This window comes from Macaca thibetana, chromosome 5 (genome assembly GCF_024542745.1).
Source record: "Macaca thibetana thibetana isolate TM-01 chromosome 5, ASM2454274v1, whole genome shotgun sequence".
NCBI classification, from domain to species: Eukaryota; Metazoa; Chordata; class Mammalia; order Primates; family Cercopithecidae; genus Macaca; species Macaca thibetana.
The window spans coordinates 48,799,233-48,821,846 of NC_065582.1; the positions used below are offsets into that span (position 1 = coordinate 48,799,233).

Here is a 22,614-nt window from a genome sequence, read left to right on the forward strand (position 1 = left end):
GGTGGGAAGCGAACAGATGCAATGGCAGTCTCATTAGAATGGCTGGTGATTTGCTCATTCTACTATTTGAAGGAATTCAACAATTCAAGTCGGAGCTACAAGAGTCACAATTTTGAAGCCCACACAAGAAAGTCTCATTTGAATCTTTACTCATTTGGAAAGGGAAAAGTCCCTAGGATCGCCCAGCATCCACAACAAAGCAGGGTCTGCTAAATTCCCATCATTTGGGAAGAGGAGCCTTTTTTTTTTTTTTTTTTTTTTGCCTGAACTATCCTCCAGATCTCCTGGGCGGGATGGCAAAAAAAAAAAAAAAAAAAAAAAAAAAAAAGGTCATCAGATATGCAGGCAGATGGGCTGTGATCACCACAGGAAGCTCGAAGTATTTGGGGAAACTGAAACTGTCTAGGGATAAAGCTGGCCTGCTTTGTGTGTTTCGGGTTTCACTGATTAAAAAAAAAAAATCCATCTACCAGCGTGGATAAATTTTAAAATTCTGCCATGCCCAGTTTTCGAAGCCCCAAATGCGATATAGGAACAGCTGTGGTGTGAATTAGTTGGTCTAAGCTTTTGGGCCGCTTCCAACTTCGCTATTGCTCATGCCCTACAGGTCAAGGAAAGAAGTGATGTAATGCACTTAGCTAGGCCACTTTAATTACAATGGCATGGAGAGGGGGAGGGGTCACAAGCGGTGACAAGTTTAGCGCATGACTTGCCCTGGGGATGCAGGAAACAAAAACATCGACGACCATTGGCTGCGTTGGCTTCCGACCCGGGTCTCTAACCGAGCTCCAGGTCTGGAACCTTGAAACACGTTTCCTGGGAAAAGGGGTGGCGCTATCCCACAGAGCGTCAACCTTAAACACAAACAGCACACACACACCCACGCAGGCTGGCGGCGTCCTCCCTGCTGGGATGGGCGTCGGGCCCAGTGCTTGGCACACGGTCCCCAGGAGCTTCCCCCGAAGGTTCCCCCGAAGCCAGCCACAGCTGCCCAGCTCGGCGCACAGAGCCCGCGGAGGTACCGAGCCCGCGGAGGTACCGAGTCCGCGGAAATCCGGACCCGCTCCAAGTGAGCCGCGTTGTCGTCATTCATTCGCAGTGTCCGGAGCGTCCTTCCAGCAGGGAGCTGGGCTTCGCTAGTGGCGCCACCGGTCCCGACACGCCGCGTTAAGGCGCGGCCACTTCGCTAGCTCCAGCAGGTAGAGACGGCAGGGGCCCTGGAGCTCCGGTCGGCGCCGCGGGAGCAGCAGCGCCCCAGCCCAGCTTGGCCCTGACCGCGGGGCCGAATCCACTCGGGTGGCCCGCAGCCCTGCCCGCCGCCGAGCCGCATCCCGGGACTGAGCTATACCACTTCCTCCTCCTCCCGCTCCCTTCCTCCTCCTCTTCCTCCTCCTCCAGCTCCTCCCGCCGCCGTGGGCCGGAGCCGGGCTGCAGAGCGCCAGGCCCGGGCGTCTGCGGCCGCGGGCTCTCGCGGGGCGGCGGCGCTGCGGGGAGGATGCTGCTCGCCGCGCCCGCGTCCTCGCCGTCCTCCCCGGCCTCCTCCTGGGGCTTTGTTGTGGCCCGGTCGCCGCAGGCCGCCCCCTGAAGTCGCCTGCCGCCGCCGCCGCACCTAGCGGACGGGCGGGCGGTCGGGCGCGCGTGTGCCCAGGAGTGCGCGCCAGTCGCGGTGGTGGGTGCAGGACCCGACCCACGGGCCCATTGTGCGCCCGCCCGCGGCGGCCAGGACCATGTGGGTGAACCCCGAGGAGGTGTTGCTGGCCAACGCGCTGTGGATCACCGAGAGGGCCAACCCATACTTCATCCTACAGCGGAGGAAGGGCCACGCCGGCGATGGAGGCGGCGGCGGCGGACTGGCGGGTAAGGACCCTGGCTGATCCCTGCAGGAGGGGAGCCGGGAGCGCTGCGGCCCCGCCCGCGGCCCTGGGCTGCAGGCTCCGGAGACGCCGCCCGGTCCCCTGGGGCTGGGCGACTCGCCCTGCCTCGTTGTGTGCGAGGCTTCGAAAGTCGTGCTGTTCAGGTTGGGCAGAGATGCTTCTTTTTTGACTCTGTCAGGCTTTGGGGCCCTTAGCGTACTGAGCGTTCTTTAAGTGGATGATGTTGAGGAGAATGGAAAAGAGTGAGTCTGGGGCGGAGGGAATGTATTATCCCCTATAAATTGAATGCAGCATTCCCTTCCCCTCCCCCCCTTAAAAATACTGTTTTCCAAATGGAGAAGACGGAAGGAAGAAGGTTAATTTTTACTCCACTTTCTTTACTGGCAACAGCAGGATCAGGTGTAAAATGCTCTTTTGTTTCCAGGGAAGCGATCAGTAAGGAACTGATGTGGTCATTTCCTAGATGAGTTATGACCGAAGAGAATGAATAAGGGAACAGGAATTCTTTTGTTTCACCTGATTAGAAATAAAGCAAAGCAAGCTGTCTGGTTCTAGTAGTAAAAATAATTGGCTGCATAACTGCATTTTAACTATTTTGGCTCAATCACATCTTCCCTAAACCCCCTTCCTTCAAGGTATTATTGTAATTGTTGCTGAAGCCATATCATATCATTCAGGATAATAAGATCAGTTAAACCTATATCCAAAGTAGTGCCATATTCGAAATAATCTTGAACTCATACCATACTAGAGAAATTGGACCTTCTCCCTCTTTGCGTTATTTAGAACGAACAGAACTGGAATACTTTGTACAGTGAAAAAGTTAGTAGAAGAAATAGTAGAAGTTTCACTAGGAAAGAGACTGCAAAAAAGAGATGAACTTTGACCTCCTCAGAGTTGAGCATTTATCAACCTCATATATCACCTGGGGTTTGCACACTAGGTAAATTGTTGCTTTCAAATGCTGTGCTATGAAATAAAGATTCTTGATATATGTATTTACTTATAATTATATTTATAAACTAATTTTCTCAAGATTAAAATTCAAGTGTCATGTGGTACAATATATACTGGTATGTTTGAAGGATCTTGCTTCTACCAGAAAAGATAAATGTGCAGAGCTCCAGGCCCCATTCTGGAAATACTGACTAGTGATCTGATACCAGGATTTTCCAGTTCACTTTGTAGAAGTTATCTAACTCTAAATGTTAATGTGTAATTTACAGGTCTAATATTGGAGTCAGCCTACATTGTCCTTTTTTTTTTGAAACAGAGTCTTGCTCTGTTGCCCAGGCTGGAGTGCAGTGGTGCGATCTTGGCTCACTGCAACCTCCTCCTCCCAGGTTCAAGCGATTCTCCTGCCTCAGCCTCCTGAGTAGCTGGGACTACAGGCATGAACCACCATGCCTGGCTAATTTTTTTGTATTTTTAATAGAGACGAGATTTCACCATGTTGACCAGGCTGGTCTTGAACTCGTGATCTCAAATTAATTTGCCCACCTTGGCCTCCTGAAGTGCTGGGATTACAGGCGTGAGCCACCTCGCCAGGCCCACATAGTCCTTTAAGCCTAGGACAACAACATAGAGTAGATAATTTACTGTAGTAAAAAAGAACGTTTCCTTCTGCAGTTAACCCTCCTACACCTTGTAAACATTAAGCATTCATTTACCTGTATCATTTGCAATAGGATGTGAAAAATTCAGGGATTCAGAGCCTTCTTTTTCTGCTTAACATTTGTATTGTGTTCTTACTGGTTTTTAGAGCTATAACTGACTACAGTCCACTTGAAATCTCATCTTGTCATCAATGACTTATTTCACATAGGTAAAATTACATCTTGTAAATTGAGAAATCACAGCAATTACGCTTATTAATGGAATCATTGAAATCATTGTCATGGAAAGATTAGCACAGAAAGCTGTAAAAAACAATGGGTCAAAGTTGAGGACACTTAACATTTTTTAAAAATTAAGATATTCTGGGTTCCTGATTCCAAGCTATATATATAGGCATTGATGCAATGAAGTCCTTCTTCTATTGTGGATGCATTTGATTGATTTATTTAACTCCCTTTGACAGATTTCATACATATACATAAAATTACAGACATCAGATGCAAAGTGCAGTGATCTAGTACAAAGTGAACACTTGGCAACCAACACCAGGATTAAAAAAATAGAACACTGCTATTGTGCCAAAAGCCCCCTTGTGATTCTCAGCCAATCATTGTCACCTCCCCCAAAGATAAAAACTGTCCTCATGTTTTTTTTTGTAAATACTTCCTTGATTTTTCTTTATAGTTTTTCCAAAGAACATATCCCTAAACTCTATATTTTGGTTTTGCCTTTTTTTTTTTTTTGGCAAGAAATGAAATGGAATTATAGAGTATGTATTCGTTTGTGTCTGGATTCTTTTGCTCAGCCTTGTGCATGTGATATTCATTTTGTTGCTGGTGGTTGTAATTCATTCATTTTTCTGTTCTGTGTAGAAAACTATGATATGAGTATACCACAATTTATTTATGTGTTTATCAACTGTATTGTTGGTGGACCATTGGATGGTCCATTTGGGGGCATTATGGATCATGTGGCTGTGGTCATTTTGGGACATGTTTCTTGGTGCCTGTGGGCATACATTTCTATTTGCTCTATAAACAGGAGAGGAATTGCTAGCTTATAATGTATTATCAACTTCAGTAGATGATACCAAACAGTTTTCCAGAGTAGTTGTACCAATATAATCCCACCAGCAGCATATGGAAGTTTCCCTTGTTCCATCATGTATCCTTGTCAACACTGTCAGTCTTTATAATTTTAGCCATTGTTGTGGTTTTGGAGTAATGTCACATCGCAGGGTTAATTTGCTTTTTCCTGACTGATGAAGTTGAGCATTTTTCCATATGTTTATTCGCCATTTGGAATATTTTGAGATATGATTGTTCAAGTCTCTTGTCCATTTTTCAACTGGATTGTCTTTTTTCTTACTAACTTGCAGAAATTTAAAAAATATATTCTGGGTATGAGCCCACTGTTACATGTGTGGCAAAATCTTCATTTGTTCCTTACCTATTTACTCTGTAAAGGATGAACAGAGATTCTTAATTTTTAAAATTCCTTAAGTCCTTTTTAGATACCATTTCCTTTTAGATACCATTTCCTTTATGGTTAATATTTTATTGTGTTCTATTCAATAAGTCTTTTCCTGCTCTGTGGTTATAAAGACATTCTTCTATAGTCTAGAAATGTAACAGTTTTAACCCCCACCTTAACATGTATAGATCACTGGGAATTAATTTTTGCATATTGTGGGAAGTAGGGGTTAGGTATTGTATTTTTAATTTTTCGTGGACATTCATTTGCCCCAGCGTGATTTATTGGGAAGGCTATTCTGTCTTCACTGTTCTGTTGAGCTATGCTTGTCATAAATCAAGTACCCATATGTGTGGGTCTGTTTTGGGTTTTCTACTCTATTTCTTTTGTTTATTAGTATATTCTTGCACCAACACCACACTGTAGTTTTAATTTTCTTTTAGATTCAGGGGTTACATGCACAGTTACATGGGTAATTGTGTACTGTACTTTTATAGTAAGAGTTTATATGCAGTAGATAAAGTTCTATTATCTTGTTCTTTGTTCTCTACAGGTTTCTTGACTATTTGAGTACAATACAGATGCTCCTCTACTTACAGTGGAGTTATGTTTCAGTAAGTTGAAAATATTGATGCATTTTTTTAACTTAAAATATCCTCAATTTACAGTGAGTTTATCCAGATGTGACCTTATTGTAAGTCAAGGAGCAAACCGAATTTGTATAGTTTCTGCATCATTATAAACTAAAAAAAATTTGTAAGTCGAACCATTGTAAGTTGGGACCCATCTGTATTTTAGAATCAGCTTGCAAAGTCTCACCAAAACAAAACAACAGCAGCAACAAAGATGTTAAAACTATTGAGATTTTGATTGACATTACATTGAGTCTGTAAATAAATTTGGGCAAAATTTTTACTTTTCTAGTATCAAGTCTTCTGGTCCATGAACATGGTATATTCCTTTATTTATTTAGATCTTTAAAATTTTTTCTCAGTGTTTTATAGTGTTCTTTGTAGAGGTTTTAAGCTTCATTTATTATATTTATTCCTAGGTATTTCATATTTTTTTCACTCTGTTGTATATTCTGTCTTTTTAAAATTTTATTTTCTGCTTCTTTTTTGCTGGGATGTAGAAATATAGTTGTTTTATATATTCACCTGTATCCCAAATGTAGCTAACTTAAGAAATGAATTCTAGTAATTTATCTGTAAATTCTTTTTTTTTTATTTCCTACATAGACAACCATATCACCTGCTAATATTGACAGTTTATTTCTTTTGTAATTCCTATGCTTTTAAAAATTGTCTTTGCCTTTCTTGACAGGCTAGGACCTCATATACAATTATGAATTGATGTGGCAATTGTACGTACTCTGATCCCTTCCCAGGTCTTAAAAGAAAGACTTTCAACATTTGTTCATTGTTAAGTATGGTAATTTTTGTAAAATTTTTTGTTTCTTTTTTTTTTATTTTTGTTCTCCTTGCCTGTTTTCATTTTATTTTATTTTGAGGAGTTCTTATTCCTAGTTTGCCAAGAGTTTTTGATTATATTTGGATGCTGAAGTTTTAAGAAATGCTTTTCCATTTTTATCAATGTAATCATGATTTTTCCTTTATCCTGTTAGTGTGGTAACTTATAGTAACTGATTTTCAAGTGTTTACCTGAACTTGCATTTATAAAGCAATCCTAATAATATAGCATTATTGCATTATAATTGTAATATATTCCTGGTGAATTGAGCATTTTATCATTATGAAATATTCACATATATTTCCAGAATTGCTTTTGTCTCATTCTTATGGTTGGAATAGATTTATTTGGTTAGTATTTTTATGGTATCTCTTTTTCATACTTTTACTTTCAACTCTTCTCTATCCTTATGTTTTAGATATGTCTTTTATAAATAGGGGATAGTTGATTTATTTCCTTTTTATAATGTTTAATAATTTAATTTTTTTTTTATAAATAGAGATGGGGTCTCACTATATTGGCCAGGCTGGTCTCAAACTCCTGGCCTAAACCAATTCTCCTACCTTGACATCTCAAAGTGCTGGAATTACAGGTGTGAGCCCCCATACCCAGGCAGTTGACTTTTTCTTATTCAATTTTGAAATTTTTTCACTCTTAATTGTATTATTTAGTTAATGTCCATGTGACTTGGATTTAAATCTGCTCTTTTATTAAGTGCTTTATACTTTTTCTAGCTATCTTGTGTTCTTTTTATTTTGCCTTCCTTGCCTTTTGGTGGGATATGGGAATAATTTTTTTTAAGTTACAATTTTTGAGACTCTATTAGCTAGAAGTTCTATATTCATTTTATTATTCTTTAGTGGTTATTCTGGACATTACATATGCAGTTTTGACTCATCAAATTATATTGTTAACCAGTACTTTTTTTTTTAAACCTTTTTTTTTTTTTAAAGGAAAGCCAGGGTCTCACTATGTTGCCCAGGCTGGTCTCAAACTCCTGGCTTCAAGTGATTCTCGCACCTCAGCTTCTCAAATTGCTGGGATTAGAAGTGTCAGTCACTGCACCTGGCCATTATTTTTTATTTTTTAAATTGACGTGTTAAATCTTTTCTCATGTAATGCAAAGACCATGGAATACTTTAACTCCCCACCCCCAATTTACATACCATTTTTGTTGTAATAGTGTATTTTAATTCTTAACATATTTTCAACCCAAGGACATGCAGTTGTTACTAATTTTAAAGCCTATATTCAGTTAGATCTCTACATGTTTACCGTTTTTGTTTTACTTTCTTCTTCCCTCTCTGATGGTTTTTCTGGAATCCATTTTCCACTGCCAGGAAAAACATCCTTTACTCTTTCCATTAGTGAGGACCTGCTTGTCACAGCTTTTCTCAGTTTTTGTATGTCTCCAAATGTCTTCATTATGCTTTCTTTCTTGAAGGATATTTTTATTTTGAATGGTTGGCACTTAATATGTTTTTAAAAAGCGTGGTTGAGACATCATTTCTTTTGAGTTAAACTGTCACTCTGAATTGTTGTTCTTTTGTGAGTAATATGTCTTTTTTCTCTAACTCTTTTTAGGGTTTTCTGTTTGACTTTGGTCTTCTGCAGTTTTAGTATGATCTAGATAATTTGTGGATGTTTAAAAATCCTGCTTAGGGGTAGTAGGTATTCTTTAATATGTCTTTCCGTGGGTTAGTAGACTTCTCATCCACTGTCTCTTCAAATACTGCCTTTCTTTCATTCCCTCATCTCTCTTTCTGGCACTCCAATTACATATATGTTAGACATTCTCATCGAATCTTCTATGTCTGTTACCTTTTAAGTTTTACTTCATTTTGGCTACTTTTTTCTGATCTCTGTTCCAAGTTAATTACTATCTCCTTAACTGTATTTAATCTGTTCAGCCCAACCGCTTTTAATTATTTTTTAAATCAAAAATTTCTATTTGATTCATTGTCTAATTTTCAGTTCTTACAATTCTCAATCTTATTTTTTTGTCTTTTTTGAGCAAGTATGGTTCTTGTAAGGCCTCAATTAACTTAAATATCTCGAGCTCTTATAAGCCTGTTCTATTGTCTGTTTTTCTCTCCTAGTTTTCATTCATGCTCTGATGTCATTTTTTATGTCTGGCTACTTTTGATTATGAACTGGACATTGTACTTCTACTTTGTAAAACTAATCTGAAGGAGAAGATAATATTATTTTCTATGAGAAAATTTTTTTTTGCCAGTTGCAAACCAAAATCACTAAATTTTGGTACTGATGTATTTTCATTGTTTTTGTTTTTTTGTTTTTTTTGAGACGGAGTCTCGCTCTGTAGCCCAGGCTGGAGAGCAGTGGCGCGATCTCGGCTCACTGCAAGCTCCGCCTCCCGGGTTCACGCCGTTCTCCTGCCTCAGCCTCCCGAGCGCCCGCCACCACGCCCAGCTAATTTTTTTGTATTTTAGTAGAGACGGGGTTTCACCATGTTAGCCAGGATGGTCTTGATCTCCTGACCTCGTGATCCACCCTTCTCGGCCTCCCAAAGTGCTGGGATTACAGGCGTGAGCCACCGTGCCCAGCGGTAGTGATATATTTTCAAGCTGAGCTCTAACTTGAGTGGATTTGCCTACTTAGGATTTACAGTTATGATTAGGTCGTAGCCCTCCACCGTCCCAACCCAAAGAGGAAAAGGTGGCATCATTAGCTGCCCTACCTCTTTGATGGTACTAACTCCTATCCTGGTCCCCCTAGTCCAGGATTCTGTTAAAAGCACATCCAGACTCTAAGCTGCTCAGCAGCCCCTTATGGAAGAGGCACATGCCTCCCAAAATAACTGTCACTCTAAAATACAGAGCTCTCCCCCTTGAGCCTGTCTTTTCTTCAGGTATGGTAATTTGTTGCTTTTTAATTTTTTGATATTTTAAAATATATTTTGTCCAATGTGTATAGTTGTCCTGATTAGTTGATGTTGGTATAGATTATCTTATCTGACATTATAAGGTAGATGCTATTATTATCCTCAGTATGTAGAAAAGGAAACTAAGGCTTTAAAGAGATTGAGTGATTTACCCTAGGTCCCACACCTAATAAGTGCGAGCCTATTTGATTTTGTATGTATTTATTCTTTTTTTTTTTTTTTTTTTTTTTTGACACAGAGTCTCTCTCTGTCATCCAGGCTGGAGTGCAGTGGCACAATCTTGGCTCACTGCAACCTCCACCTCCTGAGTTCAAGCAATTCTCCTACCTTAGTCTCCCAAGTAGCTAGGACTACAGGTGCATGCCACCACGCCCAGCTAATTTTTTTGTATTTTTTTAGTAGAGGAGGGGTTTCACCACGTTGGCCAGGCTGGTCTCAAACTTCTGACCTCAGATGATCTGCCCACTTAGGCCTCACAAAGTGCTGGGATTACAGGCGTGAGCCACCACATCCAGCCTATTTAGTATTCTTCTTTATATGCATTTATTTATTTATTTATTTTTATTTAATAGAGATGGGGTTTCACTGTATTGCCCAGGCTGGTCTCAAAATCCTGAGCTTAGGTAGTCCTCCTGCCTCGGCCTCCCAAAGTGCTAGAATTATAGGCATGAGCCACTGCACCCGGCCTATTTAGTATTCTTTACAAGACTGATATGGTTTGGCTGTGTCCCCACTCAAATCTCATCTTGAGTTGTAGCTCCCATGGTTCCCACATGTTGTGGGAGGGACCCAGTGGAAATAATTGAGTCATGGGGGCAGTTTCCGCCATACTGTTCTCGTGGTAGTGAATAAGTCTCACGAGAGCTGATAGCTTTATAGGGGGAAACCCCTTTCGCTTGACTCTTATTTCTCTCTTTGCTGGACGCCATGTGAGACATCCCTTTGCTCTTCCTTCATCTTCCACCATAATTGTGAGGCCTCCCCAGCCATGTGGAACTGTGAGTCAATTAAACCTCAGTCTTTTGTAAATTGTCCCCTCTCAGATATGTCTTTATCAGTAGCGTGAAAATGAACTAATAGATTAATTATAATGGTGTATGTTAACCTTATTTTCCTTTTATAACCACCCCCCATTTGAAAATCTAATAAGCTATGGACTCTACCTTGAGAAAAATGAAAGCACTCCAAAAATTTGCCTGCAATTTTAGGAGCTTAATGGATCCCAGGTGAATTAGAACATAAGGGCTTCAAGTTAAAAGATCTCAAGAGATGGAGACTGTTTCTCGTTACACAAAATCAAATGTGTGATTTGCTCAGTAAACAGTTGTCTCAGAAATGTGTTTGTGTATCAACTACGTTTAGGGTACTGAACTTTACAAAGATGTAAAAGAAAGAAAAAGCCAGTTTTTGCTGGGTCATATTATTAATCTTGAGATGAAACATGGGTGAACAAATTCGGGAGATTTAAGAAGATAGGCATGGAGATGATAAGAGTGCAGACAGATTAAGTCCATATCAAATTGTTCCATCTGAGCTAGAGCATTGGACTGTCCAGGAATTCAACGTACTGCGTTCAGTGGAGACCTCCACAACTAGGGAGACTTTCCATTTCGTAATCAAACAACCAGATAACTCCCAGAAATGTAGGAGAAATAAGAAAGTGATATTCATGAAGCTCTGACTGGTTAGGAGGTGTTTGTTTGTTTTTAGGATAAATGCTTTCATCTTGCCAGCTTGTAAGTACTGTATTAGTAAAGTTGCAACTAGTAGTGCTTGTGTATTTATTTATACAGTTGACCCTTGAACAACTCAAGGGTTAGGGATGCCAATCCCCCATGCAGTCAAAAATCTGTGTATAATTGTTGACTCCCCCAAAACTTAACTACTAATAACCTACTGTTGACCGGAAGTCTTACTGATAACATTAACAGTAGATTACACATGTTTTTTTGTTATATGTATGATATACTGCATTCTTCTTATAAAGTAAGCTAGAAAAGCAAGTGTTATTAAGAAAATCCTAAGGAAAAGAAAGTATATTGGCTGTTCATTAAATGGAAGTGCTTCATCATAAAGGTTTTTGTCCTCATCGTCTTCACAAGGTTGAATAGGCTGAGGAAGAGGAGGTGGAGGGGTTGGTATTGCTGTCTCAGGTGGCAGAAGCTGAATAGATCCAGGCAGTAGATCCAGGCAGTTCAAACCCATGTTGTTTAAAGGTCAATTGTAATATAAAAGCAGTTAAAATTTATGTTAGCTCCTAATGGAACTTAATGTTGTAATTCATGTCAATGAAAAGAATCAAACTCTGTAAAATATTTAAAGAAGCTTATTCTGAACCAAATATGAGTGACTATGGTCCAAGGCACATTCTCAAGAGGTCCTGAGAACGTGTGTCCAAGGTGGCTGGGTTATAGCTTGGGTTTATACTTTTTAGGGGGATGGACATAAGACAACAGTATATGTAAGGTATACATTGGTTTGGTCTGGGCAGGCAGGACTATTCGAAGAGGTGGGGGCTTCCAGGTAACAGGTGGATTCAAAGATTTTCTAATGGGCAATTGGTTTTATTAAAGAATTATTATCTATAGACCTGGAATCAATAGAAGAGTGACTGGGTTAAGATAGGAGTTGTGAATAGAAAGGAGTGACTGGGTTAAGATAAGGGGTTGTGAAGACTCAGATTCTTTTTTGCTCTGTTGCCCAGGCTGGAGTGCAGTGGTGAGATTTCGGCCTACTGCAATCTCCACCTCCCAGGTTCAAGCGATTCTCCTGTCTCAGCCTCCCAAGTACCTGGGACTACAGGCGTGTGCGACCACACCCAGCTAATTTTGTATTTTTAGTAGAGATGGGGTTTCACCATGTTGGTCAGGCTGGTCTCCTGACCTCAGGTGATCCACCCGCCTTGGTCTCCCAAAGTGCTGGGATTACAGGCGTGAACCATAGCTCCAGGGCCCCAAGATTCTTATGTAGTGAGGTTGCACAGGTAGATGCCATGGCAGATGTTTCCTACTCAAACCTTTAAAAGGTGCTAAACACCTAGCTAATCTCTTTAGGATCAGAAAAAAGACCTGATCCCTGTTTTAATGTTAACGCTAGTCAGTTGTGCCTGAATTCGAAAGGGGGAAGGGTATAATGAAGCATGTCTGAAAACCCCCCTTCCCATCATCGCCTGAACTAGTTTTTTGGTTTCTTTGAAGTTCCCTTGGCTGAGAAGAGGAAGTCCATTCAGTCAGTTGGGGGGTTAGAATTTTATTGTTGGTTTATATTGGTGATTTCTATGTGTTGGGGTGGGCAGTAGTCTGTAGCTGTGTGTGGAGCTGGCTCATAATACTTACATATTATTAATAGGAAAATGCTGCTGGCAGGAAACATGACTAGACAAAAGCAGATTTTGCTTGCTTGTTCCATGAATTCCCCCCCCTCCACCCCATTATTGTTATCAACTGTAAGATAATTTTGTTCACAGAATTCCATCATCCATACCAATTTGTCTTGAGACTGCCTTATTCTACAAAGAAACCGTGGGAATGAATGCATATAATTTGTGTGGGATTTGACATGACATTTGACAACTTCTGGGTGTTTATAAACAGGCCACAAAAACTAGGCAAGAAAACATTTACTCCAAGCTTCCTTCTAGAAATTTGAGGAATTTGAAAGGTTGAAACAGACTTGCTGCTCTAGGAACACTGCATATCCTTTCTGCTTTGCTATCCTCATGCACAGAGAGGACCCACTTTATGAAGGGGTCAGATTGTGAATTGTGGTATGGTTCCCAGGCCTGACCACAAAAGCCTGTTTTGTAGTTATGTACAGACCAGGATTTGTAATTATTTGGACCTAGGCAGCTTATAATGCCAACAGCTGTGGTAGGTACCACCTTGAGTTCTGAGTCTTGGAGGTGGAAGCCCATGTCTGCTGCATGGCACAGCAGTGTGCAGGGAATGCCACAGACAAAAACCCTGAGGGTTGCTCTTTGCACAGCGTCTTTGTGTTCTCTACCTCTCTCACTGACTTCTACTCTTTAGTCCTTCACTTAGTAAGCCGACAACTGGATTCAAATCACAGCTCCACCTGTTGGACATGTGATTTGTAAAGTTTCTCTTCCTTTCTGAGCTTAATTTCCTTATTTAAAATGTGGCTTAATAACCTTTTAGCACCCGTTATGAAGAATCTGAGATAAGTTATGTAAAATACAGGAAACATAAAGAACCATTCATAGATGATTGTCCCATGATTGTCCTCCCTTGGTGATGATCTCATTTAGGTATTAGGAGGCAACTGGCTCTAATTCACAGCAATGTGTGAGTAATGGAAGAGTTCTGCAGTTTACAGAGACATTACATTTTCTGAAGGATGCTGTTAAAGCAAATGGATATCTGTCTGATATTTAGGCAGCTTGACAACGTTGAGTCAAATACTCAGGCTTTTTGCAGAAGATAATTTTTGATCAGCAACCTTAAATTGTTTCTACATCATTCCTTCCATCTGTCCTTCTTTCTTTCTTCCTTCCTCCCTCCCTCCATCCCTTCCATCCTTCCTCTCTCCTTCATTCCCTTCCTTTTCCTCCCTTCCTGATACTGTGTGTACATTTTGAAAGCTCTACCAGTAAAAGGTAGTTTCTTTCTTTCTCTTTCTCCTCCCCCTCCTCTCTCCCCTGCCCCTGCACCTTCTTTCTTCTTTCTGTCTCCTTTTGCACAAATGGTCCTCTCTGAGAATGGCGAGCTGGAATCACCAGGGAGAGGACTGGAGTGGGAGAGAGAGGAGGAGGGGTTACCTTTCCTCTTCACAGGTTTGTGGGGAGTGTGTGTATATATAGTTATTATGAATTTGTAATTTGAAAACATCCTCTACTAGTGAAACTAGAGAACTGTGAAGAAGTCAATAACCCACCTTCTGCTTTTCTTTTTCTTTTCTTGTCAGATGTGCATTCTAAAAAGCCCAGTGGATGAGTCAGTCTTTTTTTTTTTTTTTTTTTTTTTTTTTTTGAGACAGAGACTCACTCTGTTGCCCAGGCTGGAGTGCAGTGGTGCAATCTCGGCTCACTGCAACCTCCACCTCCCATGTTCAAGCAGTCAGCCTGCCTCAGCCTCCTGAGTAGCTGGGACTACAGGTGCCCACCACCACGCCTGGTTAATTTTTGTATTTTTAGTAGAGATGGGGTTTCACCGTTATTGGCCAGGCTGGTCTCAAACTCCTGACCTCATGATCCATCTGCCTCGGCCTCCCAAAGTGCTGGGATTACAGGTGTGAGCCACTGTGCCCAGCGAGTCAGTCATTTTTTTAAGGTGTTCTGCAATTGCCACTGGCTTCTAATTGGTTTCAAATGGCATGTCACACTTTTGCTGTTAGCTTTGTTGATGAAAAATCCAAACTATGTAAAATATTTAAGGAGATTTATTGAGCCAAATGTGAGGACCATGACCCATGACACAGCCTCTGGAGGTCCTGAGAACATGTTCCCCAGGGTAATCGGGTTATAGCTTGATTTTGTACTTTTTAGGGGTACAAGTTATAGGCAGACATGAACCAATACATGTAAGGTGTACATTGGTTTGGTCTGGAAAGGTAGGACAACTTAAAAGGGAGGGGGCTTCCAGGTCATATGTGGATCCAAAGATCTTCTGATTGGCAATTGATTGGAAGAGTTAAGTTATTGTCTAAAGACTTGAAATCAATAGAAAGGAGTTTCTGGGTTAAGATAAGGGGTTGCAGAGATCAAGGTTTTTATTATGTAGATGAAGCCTCCAGATGGCAGACTTTAGAGAGAAAGACGGTAAATGTCTCTGGTTGTTTTTTCCCTTTTTTTTTTTTTCCCCCGGACAGGGTCTGGCTCTGTCGCCTAGGCTAGAGTGCAGTGACATGATCTCTGCTCACTGCAACCTCTGCCTCCTGGACTCAAGCCATACTCCCACCTCAGCCTCTCAAGTAGCTGGGGCTATAGGCGCATGCCACTACACCCAGCTAATTTTTGTATTTTTGTGTACAGATGGGGTTTCACCATGTTGCCCAGTCTGGTCTTAAATTCCTGATTCCTGAGCTCAAGTAATCTGCCTGTCTCAGCCTATCAAAGTGCTGGGATTACAGGCGTGAGGCACCACACCTGGCCTGATAAATGTCTCTGATCAGACCTTAAAAGGTACTAGATTCTTAATTAAATCTCTCCTGGATCCAGCGAACACTTGGAAAGGGAAAGGGATTCTCTACAAAATGTAGATTTTCCCCAAAAGAGATAGCTTTGCAGGGCCATTTTTAGTATGTCAAAGAAATGTATTTTGGGGTAAAATACTTTAATTTCTTTCTTTAGGGCCTGCTATTTTGTCATGTGATGCTATGCTAGTCACATTGGAGTTTGGTATCTTTTTGCTATGAAGAATCTGTTTTGTAAGTCTTAAGATCTCTGTTTTAATGTTAATGCTGGTCAGTTTTTCTGGAATTCCAAAGGGAGGAGATTATAATGAAGTATGACTGACAGCCCCCACCACCCCACCCCCACTACTCTTCCCACCATGACCTGAACTAGTTTTTCAGTTTACTTTTGAAGTCCCTTGACTGAGAGGAGAGGTCCATTCAGTTGGTTGCAGGGCTTAGAATTTCATTTTTGGTTTATAGGTTATTTACATATTATTTCAGGGAACGTTGGATTACTAGGTTTTCTAGCTGTGAGATCCACTCAGGAAATCCATTAAGATTTTCCTTCTAACTCTCCACTGAAGATCTAAGGAACTTTCATTTTGATGAAATTGACAACCAAAATGAGTGAGGTGTAAGTCTCACTCCTCTATATTTATTAAACCAGCTTTAGGGCATGTCTGGGAAAAACATTAGCACAGACACATCTGTGGCTGTTTTTCCAAAGAGGTTTTCCAGAGGTTTATATATTTAATATTAAAAAATAATATTTAATTATTTTATTTATATATTTATATAATATTTAATTATTAATATGGTTAATATTTATACATTTCCTTAAAGCAGGGGAAGGCATGTAGGAAGGGGGGTATGATATAAGGCAATGGTCACATTCCTGGGACACTTTGGTTAGTGCCCAGCGAACCTACATTTTACATAAGATAAGGTGAATGTTTGAAGAGAGAAAGCGAGTAAAGGGGGAGTTCATTATGTAGACGCTTTCTAGGTAGGTGGAGGAAATGAACCTTGTCTTTCTCCTGCACCCAGGAGGATAAGATTGTAATTGAATATTATTGGTGTGGAAAACACTTTAGTTTTAGGAGCTAGACTCAGACTGTTGACCTCAAGTTAAAATTGTCTGTCCCTGTTTATGGAAGTCCAGAAAAGAATTTGCTTATTGAAGATCTTTTAGGGCGGTCCTTCAGCAGATGCCTGAGGCCTCTTACCTTTCCATGGGAACCTGGCTGATACATAGTGTTAGGAACAACTATTCATTTGGAAGAGGCCTGTTGTATGACTCAGCCTCTAGACTGAAGTTCAGGGATTATTTTTCCAAAGAGGTTTTCCAGAGGTTTAATCAGGGAAGATTATTATTCAGAGGCCTTAAAATCAACTCTTCTACTTTATATCTGGGTCCAAGGAGGACAAAGCTAGATGAAGATCCATGAGGTGATGTCAGAAATGCACACCCATGACTGTACCTCCACTCCTACCTTTTCAGCTCCATTATTCTAAGGCTTGCTGGGCAGATACTTGCTAGAGTGAAGATCAAGCAGAACATTAAGGATTTGATCTCTGTTTACACTGAACAAACAAAAGGGAACTCTTATTTATCTAATTCTGTTTCTTCTAGATTACTTTTAATGCCTCTGTTAAAAAAAAATTTGTTTTAATATGATAGGGTCTTGTTATTGCCTAGGCTGGTCTTGAACTCCTGGCCCCAAGTGATCCTCCTACCTCAGCTTCCCTAGTAGCTGGGACTATAAGCATGTACCGCTGTGCTCAGCTTTAATGCCTCTAAATAAGGACAATTCTACATTTCGGTAGTATGTACAAATGAATTTTTAAAAATTCATTTTATAATTAGCATAGACAATATATAGACAGAGGAGCTAAAATTTGCCAAAAATCTGTGATTCAGGCATCCTGCTGAGAACTTTTTCATTCTCTAATTTGATTGTCATAACAACCTTGTGGGTTAGCTATTATTCCCCTTTATATGTGAGGAAGCTGAGTTCTCATAGAAGTATTTACCTGAGGAAACCCTGGTAGCATAGGCAGAGCTTGGATTTGTACTCATTTTTGACTGAGTTTAGAAAGAGAAAAGGATTAAAAAGGGAGATTATTTTTACAAAAGGAGGGAGGAAGATGATCTTACAATGCATCCTTTAGAAAGCTAAAGGAAACTGGGGCAAAGTCAGTTCCAGTCTTAAAAATTCAGTCTTGAGTCAGGTGCAGTGGCTCAGCTTGTAATCTCAGCATGTTGGGAGGCGGGCAAATCACCTGAGGTCGGGAGTTCGAGACCAGCCTGACCAACATGGAGAAACCCTGTCTCTACTAATGATATAAAATTAGCTGGCATGGTGGCACCTGCCTGTAATCCCAGTAGCTTGGGAAGCTGAGGCAGGAGATTCGCTTGAACCCAGAAGGCAGAGGTTGCGGTGAGCCGAGGTCATGCTGTTGCACTCCAGCCTGGGCAACAACAGCAAAACTCCGTCTCAAAAAAAAATTCAGTCTTGAGTGTGGAAATGAGGAAGCTAGTAGAGTGAGGCTGTACCTTCTCCCGTGTTTTTATGTCATTGGCTATTGGTTGTCATGGATTATAGTTATATAACATACGCCAGGGGGAAGTGTGAAAACTATGTGGATTTTCTCAAAAAAGTTTTCCAATCTTTTCCCATTTCAAGGCTTCTAAATCCAGCTGTCTTTGGGACAACAATATAGAGCCATTCCGAGATATAAAATTAAGAGGGCATTGGGCATTTGACTGGAAGACTAGACAAGGGAAAGACTTGTTTGTATGAATGTTCAACAAAGACAAATATTCATGTTTATTGTGAGGGTGGTCACTCTCAAAAAGTTTTGTAAACCAAAAAGTGTCTAAAGCAGGTCTCAATTTAGAGGTTTATTTTGCGAAGGTTGAGGATGTACCAGGGAAAAAGAAACACAAGTCACAGTAGGATCTGTGTCTTGTGCTTTTTCCAAAGATGGTTTTGGGAATTTCAACATTTAAAGGGAAAAGAGCAAGAAGGAGAGGAGGAAAAAAGGAGTAAAAAGGGAGAGAGGGGAAGGCCATGAGGCCAGTGGTTACATTCTTATGAAGCTCTGATTAGTCCTTAGTGAATCTACATTTTACATGTGAAAAGAAAGCGAGGGGAGTCAATTATGCATTCATTTTATGCTCGGCAAATCTACATTTTACATAAGATAAAGTAAGCATGTGAAATTACAGCTATCTGTTTGAGAACAAAAGGAAGGCAGTTTTTGCATAACTCAGTTCCCAAGCCTAACTTCTTCCTTTCAGCATAGTTTGCGGTCCCAAGATTTTCCTTTTATAGTTTCTAGAGAACAAGAGAGGAGAATTGCACATTTGACATACTGTATTGATTTTCATTAATGTAATTTGTGTTAAATGTCATAAAGATATTCTTTGTTTAATATCTGTTTATTTTTCCTTGTGGACATAAAATTATTATTAAAGTTTTCATAGGATCATTACAACCTTGGCTCCCAAATCTATTTTTCCTTTTAGTAGTATTTGAAACTGGTAGCAATTTCAGGAGGTCCTTGAACAACATGAAATTATATACCAGATTGATGGAATTAAGTGTGAAGGTATATTTTTCCGGAACTGAGGCTCCACTTTTTGTCAGCTTCTTAAATTAGATTGTGAATCAAAGAATTAAGAACCGATATCCTAATGTCTGACATTCCTCAACTCCAAATTTTCCACCAAAGTGATTTTCAGGGATTTAGTATTGTGCTTGCAGCAGGATTACTATAAATTGTAAGACATCTTATATCATTTCCAGGAAATTCTTTTAGCCTTTCAATCAGTTGAAAATGTTCAGTTCACTATATATTGTTTAAGCAATAGGAATGTATCACTGTCTGTAACTACAAAATGGTAAATATGTTAGTGCTTCTCTCTTACCCTTATCCTGGTACCCAGATGTGGAGCCCTTCAACCACAGCACTTAGTTTCTTATTGTGGGGAAGACCCTACGGATGTGAGTGTGAGAGAGAGTGTGTGTGTGTGTGTGTGTGTGTGTGTGGGAGAGAGAGAGAAGGGAGGGTGTGGGGAGAGAGAGAGATTCAGGCAGAGATAGACAGAGAGATAGAGAACAGAGGGAGAGAGGGAACAGGGCATGGAATAAGAAAACGGAGGGTCTTTCCTTAATCTAGGAACTTATGTTGCCCTGGCTGTCCCTCTCCTGCAGATTTTCCGCTTAGGGGCTCCTCACTAGGATTCTCTGTAATGTAGAGCAGGGGTCCCCAGACCCTAAGCCACAGTCCAGTACTCGGGAAGGCGAGCATTACTTCCTGAGCTCTACCTCCTGTCAGATCAGTGGCAGCATTAGATTCTAATAGCTCCAGCCCTACTGTGCACTGCGCATGCAAGGGATCTAGGTTGTGGACTCCTTATGAGAATCTAATGCCTGGTGATCAGAGGTGGAACAGTTTCATCCCGAAACCATCCCCACCCCTGCTGCTCCAACACCCCCGGCCATGGAAAAATTGCCTTCCACGAAACTGCTCCCTGGTGCCAAAAAGATTGGGGACCGCTGATGTGGAGCATACAGTTCTGACAAGTGACTCCACTGGTTGCCTCTTGCTAATTCTGCTTCCCCACAGGGGAATGGAGAAAAGAGTGGGGTCCAGATACAGCACAGTGTGTTGGCATTTCCTTTCTGCACTCTGCAGTTCAGCTCTCAGCCTAATCATTGTACAGTTCTGATTGAATAGCATGGCTAACCCTACAGATCATACTCTGCTCTACTTAACTGTCAGGAGGCTAATCTTGGTCATAAGAACTGCAAACCCCTCTTTCTTCCTGTTCTCTGTTTTGCAGTGGGGTCACCTCTAGTTTCTCAAATATGGCTCTGCTTAAGTGTAATCACTGATCTTTAGGAAGAGGGTGCCATTTGCCCTTTGACTTTATTTATTTATTTATTTATTTATTTTTTTTTTTTGAGACATGGTCTCACTCTGTCACCCAGGGTGGAGTGCAGTGGCACGATCTTGGCTCACTGCACCTCTGCCTCCCGGGCTCAAGCAGTTCTCCTGTCTCAACCTCCCAAGTAGCTGGGATTACAGGTATGTACCAACATGCTGAGCTAATTTTTGTATTTTTAGTAGAGATGGAGTTTTGCCATGTTGTCCAGGCTGGTCTCAAACTCCTGACTTCAAGTGATCCGCCCACCTTGGCCTCCCAAAGTGCTGGGATTACAGGTGTGAGCCATCGTGCTGGATGCCCTTTGATTTTAATCTGTTTATCTCCTCTCACCTGTTCCTCTGAACCCACTGTTTCCTTCCCCCTCGCTCTCTCCCTAATAAAACCCAGTTTTCCTTACTGACAACCTCAGCTTCATGGTATATTCTAGGGAGGTATCAGGTAGCTTTCTTTTTGTAAATGATTTGTAAATTTGTGGGCCATTATTTTTCAGAAGCCTGCTAATCTTGTCAGTATCATTCCAGTTTCAGGGTGTGTTTACCCAGAAAAGCACTCGGTAACTTTTTCACAACGTAAGTAGCTTAGGTTGTGTCCTTGATAGAAATATGTATAATGAGTTGTGATCCATCCCCGCTTTCTTAGTGCCAGTAAACACTCTGGTTTCTAGCAAAAGACAACTCTTATCTCTTGTTTTTGTGGTCATTACAGTTTGTCACAGGGACTGTGTACAATTGGATGTTATTGTACGCCACTGTAGGTCTTGCTATTTACTCTGTGTTAACCGTACCAAACTTTGACATGTGCACTTTTATTTTTATTTACTTACTTGTTTTAAGACAGGGTCTTGCTCTGTCATCTGGACTGGAGTGCAGTGGTGCAGTTATAGCTCACTGCAGCCTTGAACTCCTGGGCTCAAGTGATTCTCCTGCCTCAGTCCCCAGGTAGCTGGGACTACAGACACATACATGATGCCCGGCTAATTTTTTGTGATATTTAGTAGAGATGGGTCTCACTATGTTGCCCAGGCTAGTCTCCAACTCTTGGGCTCAAGTGATCCTCCTGCCTCGACGTCCCAAAGTATTGGAATTACAGGCGTGAGCTACCATGCCCAGCTGACATATGTGCTTCTAAAAGTCACTTGCAGATTTTTATTTCCAATGTGCCTATAACCCATTTCATTAAAGTTTAGATGAGCACAGGATTTTATAAAGTCCTTAGATAAATACTTTTTTTTTTTCACTCTTATTCACCAGCTAGATCTTTGTCTTAGAGAGCCCATAGTGGTTATACAGAATGGGCGATAGTATTTTCAAAAAGCTTAGCAAATGTAGGCAGTTTCTTTAGGGTTAATCATCTTTCAAAGGGCCTTAGGAATGTCCTTCAAACAGAATATAAATGTCAAAGAGAATATCTCTTTCTGTTTGAAATCATTTAGGCAGGTTGAAAGAGTTTGATAAAAGGAAATTCTATATTTAATCTTTCATTGTAAATTATATGTGCAATGAAAGAGTTTAAACATTTTTGGAGTTTGCTATCTTAAAGGCCTTTCTGGAATATAAGGAAACCCAGCAGTGGTGTCTGCTAAATATGTGACTGTAGTTCTTAACTTCTTTGAGACTGCTTCTTATCTGAAATTGGGAATGGTTCCTCCTACCACCTCATGTGTTTATTGTGAGGGTCAAATGAGATACTGAAAGCAAAAAGCATTAATTAGGTTTTTCAAATTTGTATTTATTATTTTTATTTTAGAGACAGGGTCTTGCTCTGTCACCTAGGCTGGAGTGCATTTGACTTGATCATAGCTCATTGCAGCCTCAAATTCCTTGACTCAAACGTTCCTCCCACCTCAGCCTCCAGAGTAACTGGGACTACAAGTACACCCCACCACATCCTGATAATTTAAAAAACTTTTTTTTGTAGAGATGGGGGTCTCATTCTGTTGCCCAGACTGGTCTTGAACTGCTGGCCTCAAACAATCTTCCAGTCTCAGCCTTCCAAAGCGCTGGGATTACAGGAGTGAGCCACCGCACCTGGCCTGCGTTATGTTGGGCCTAATATGGTATTAGGATTCTGTGTTCCTCAATGTAGTTTTCTCTTATCAAAGTATCCACCATCTGACTGGGTGTGGTGGTTCATACCTATAATCCCAGCACTTTCGGAGGCCAAGGTGGGTGAATAGCTTGAGCCCA

The 22,614-nt window shown here is 40.9% G+C and overlaps 1 protein-coding gene across 1 annotated transcript in view; it reads left to right on the forward strand.

Annotated features, from left to right (window-relative positions):
* The first annotated feature begins 1,639 nt into the window (after positions 1-1,639).
* Positions 1,640-22,614, forward strand: part of TBC1D9 (TBC1 domain family member 9) — a 136,500-nt gene continuing 115,525 nt past the window's right edge. The window contains exon 1 of the mRNA XM_050790211.1: positions 1,640-1,857. Coding sequence (XP_050646168.1) covers positions 1,728-1,857 — 130 coding nt within the window. The 5' untranslated portion in view covers positions 1,640-1,727. The remainder of the gene's footprint in view (positions 1,858-22,614) is intronic.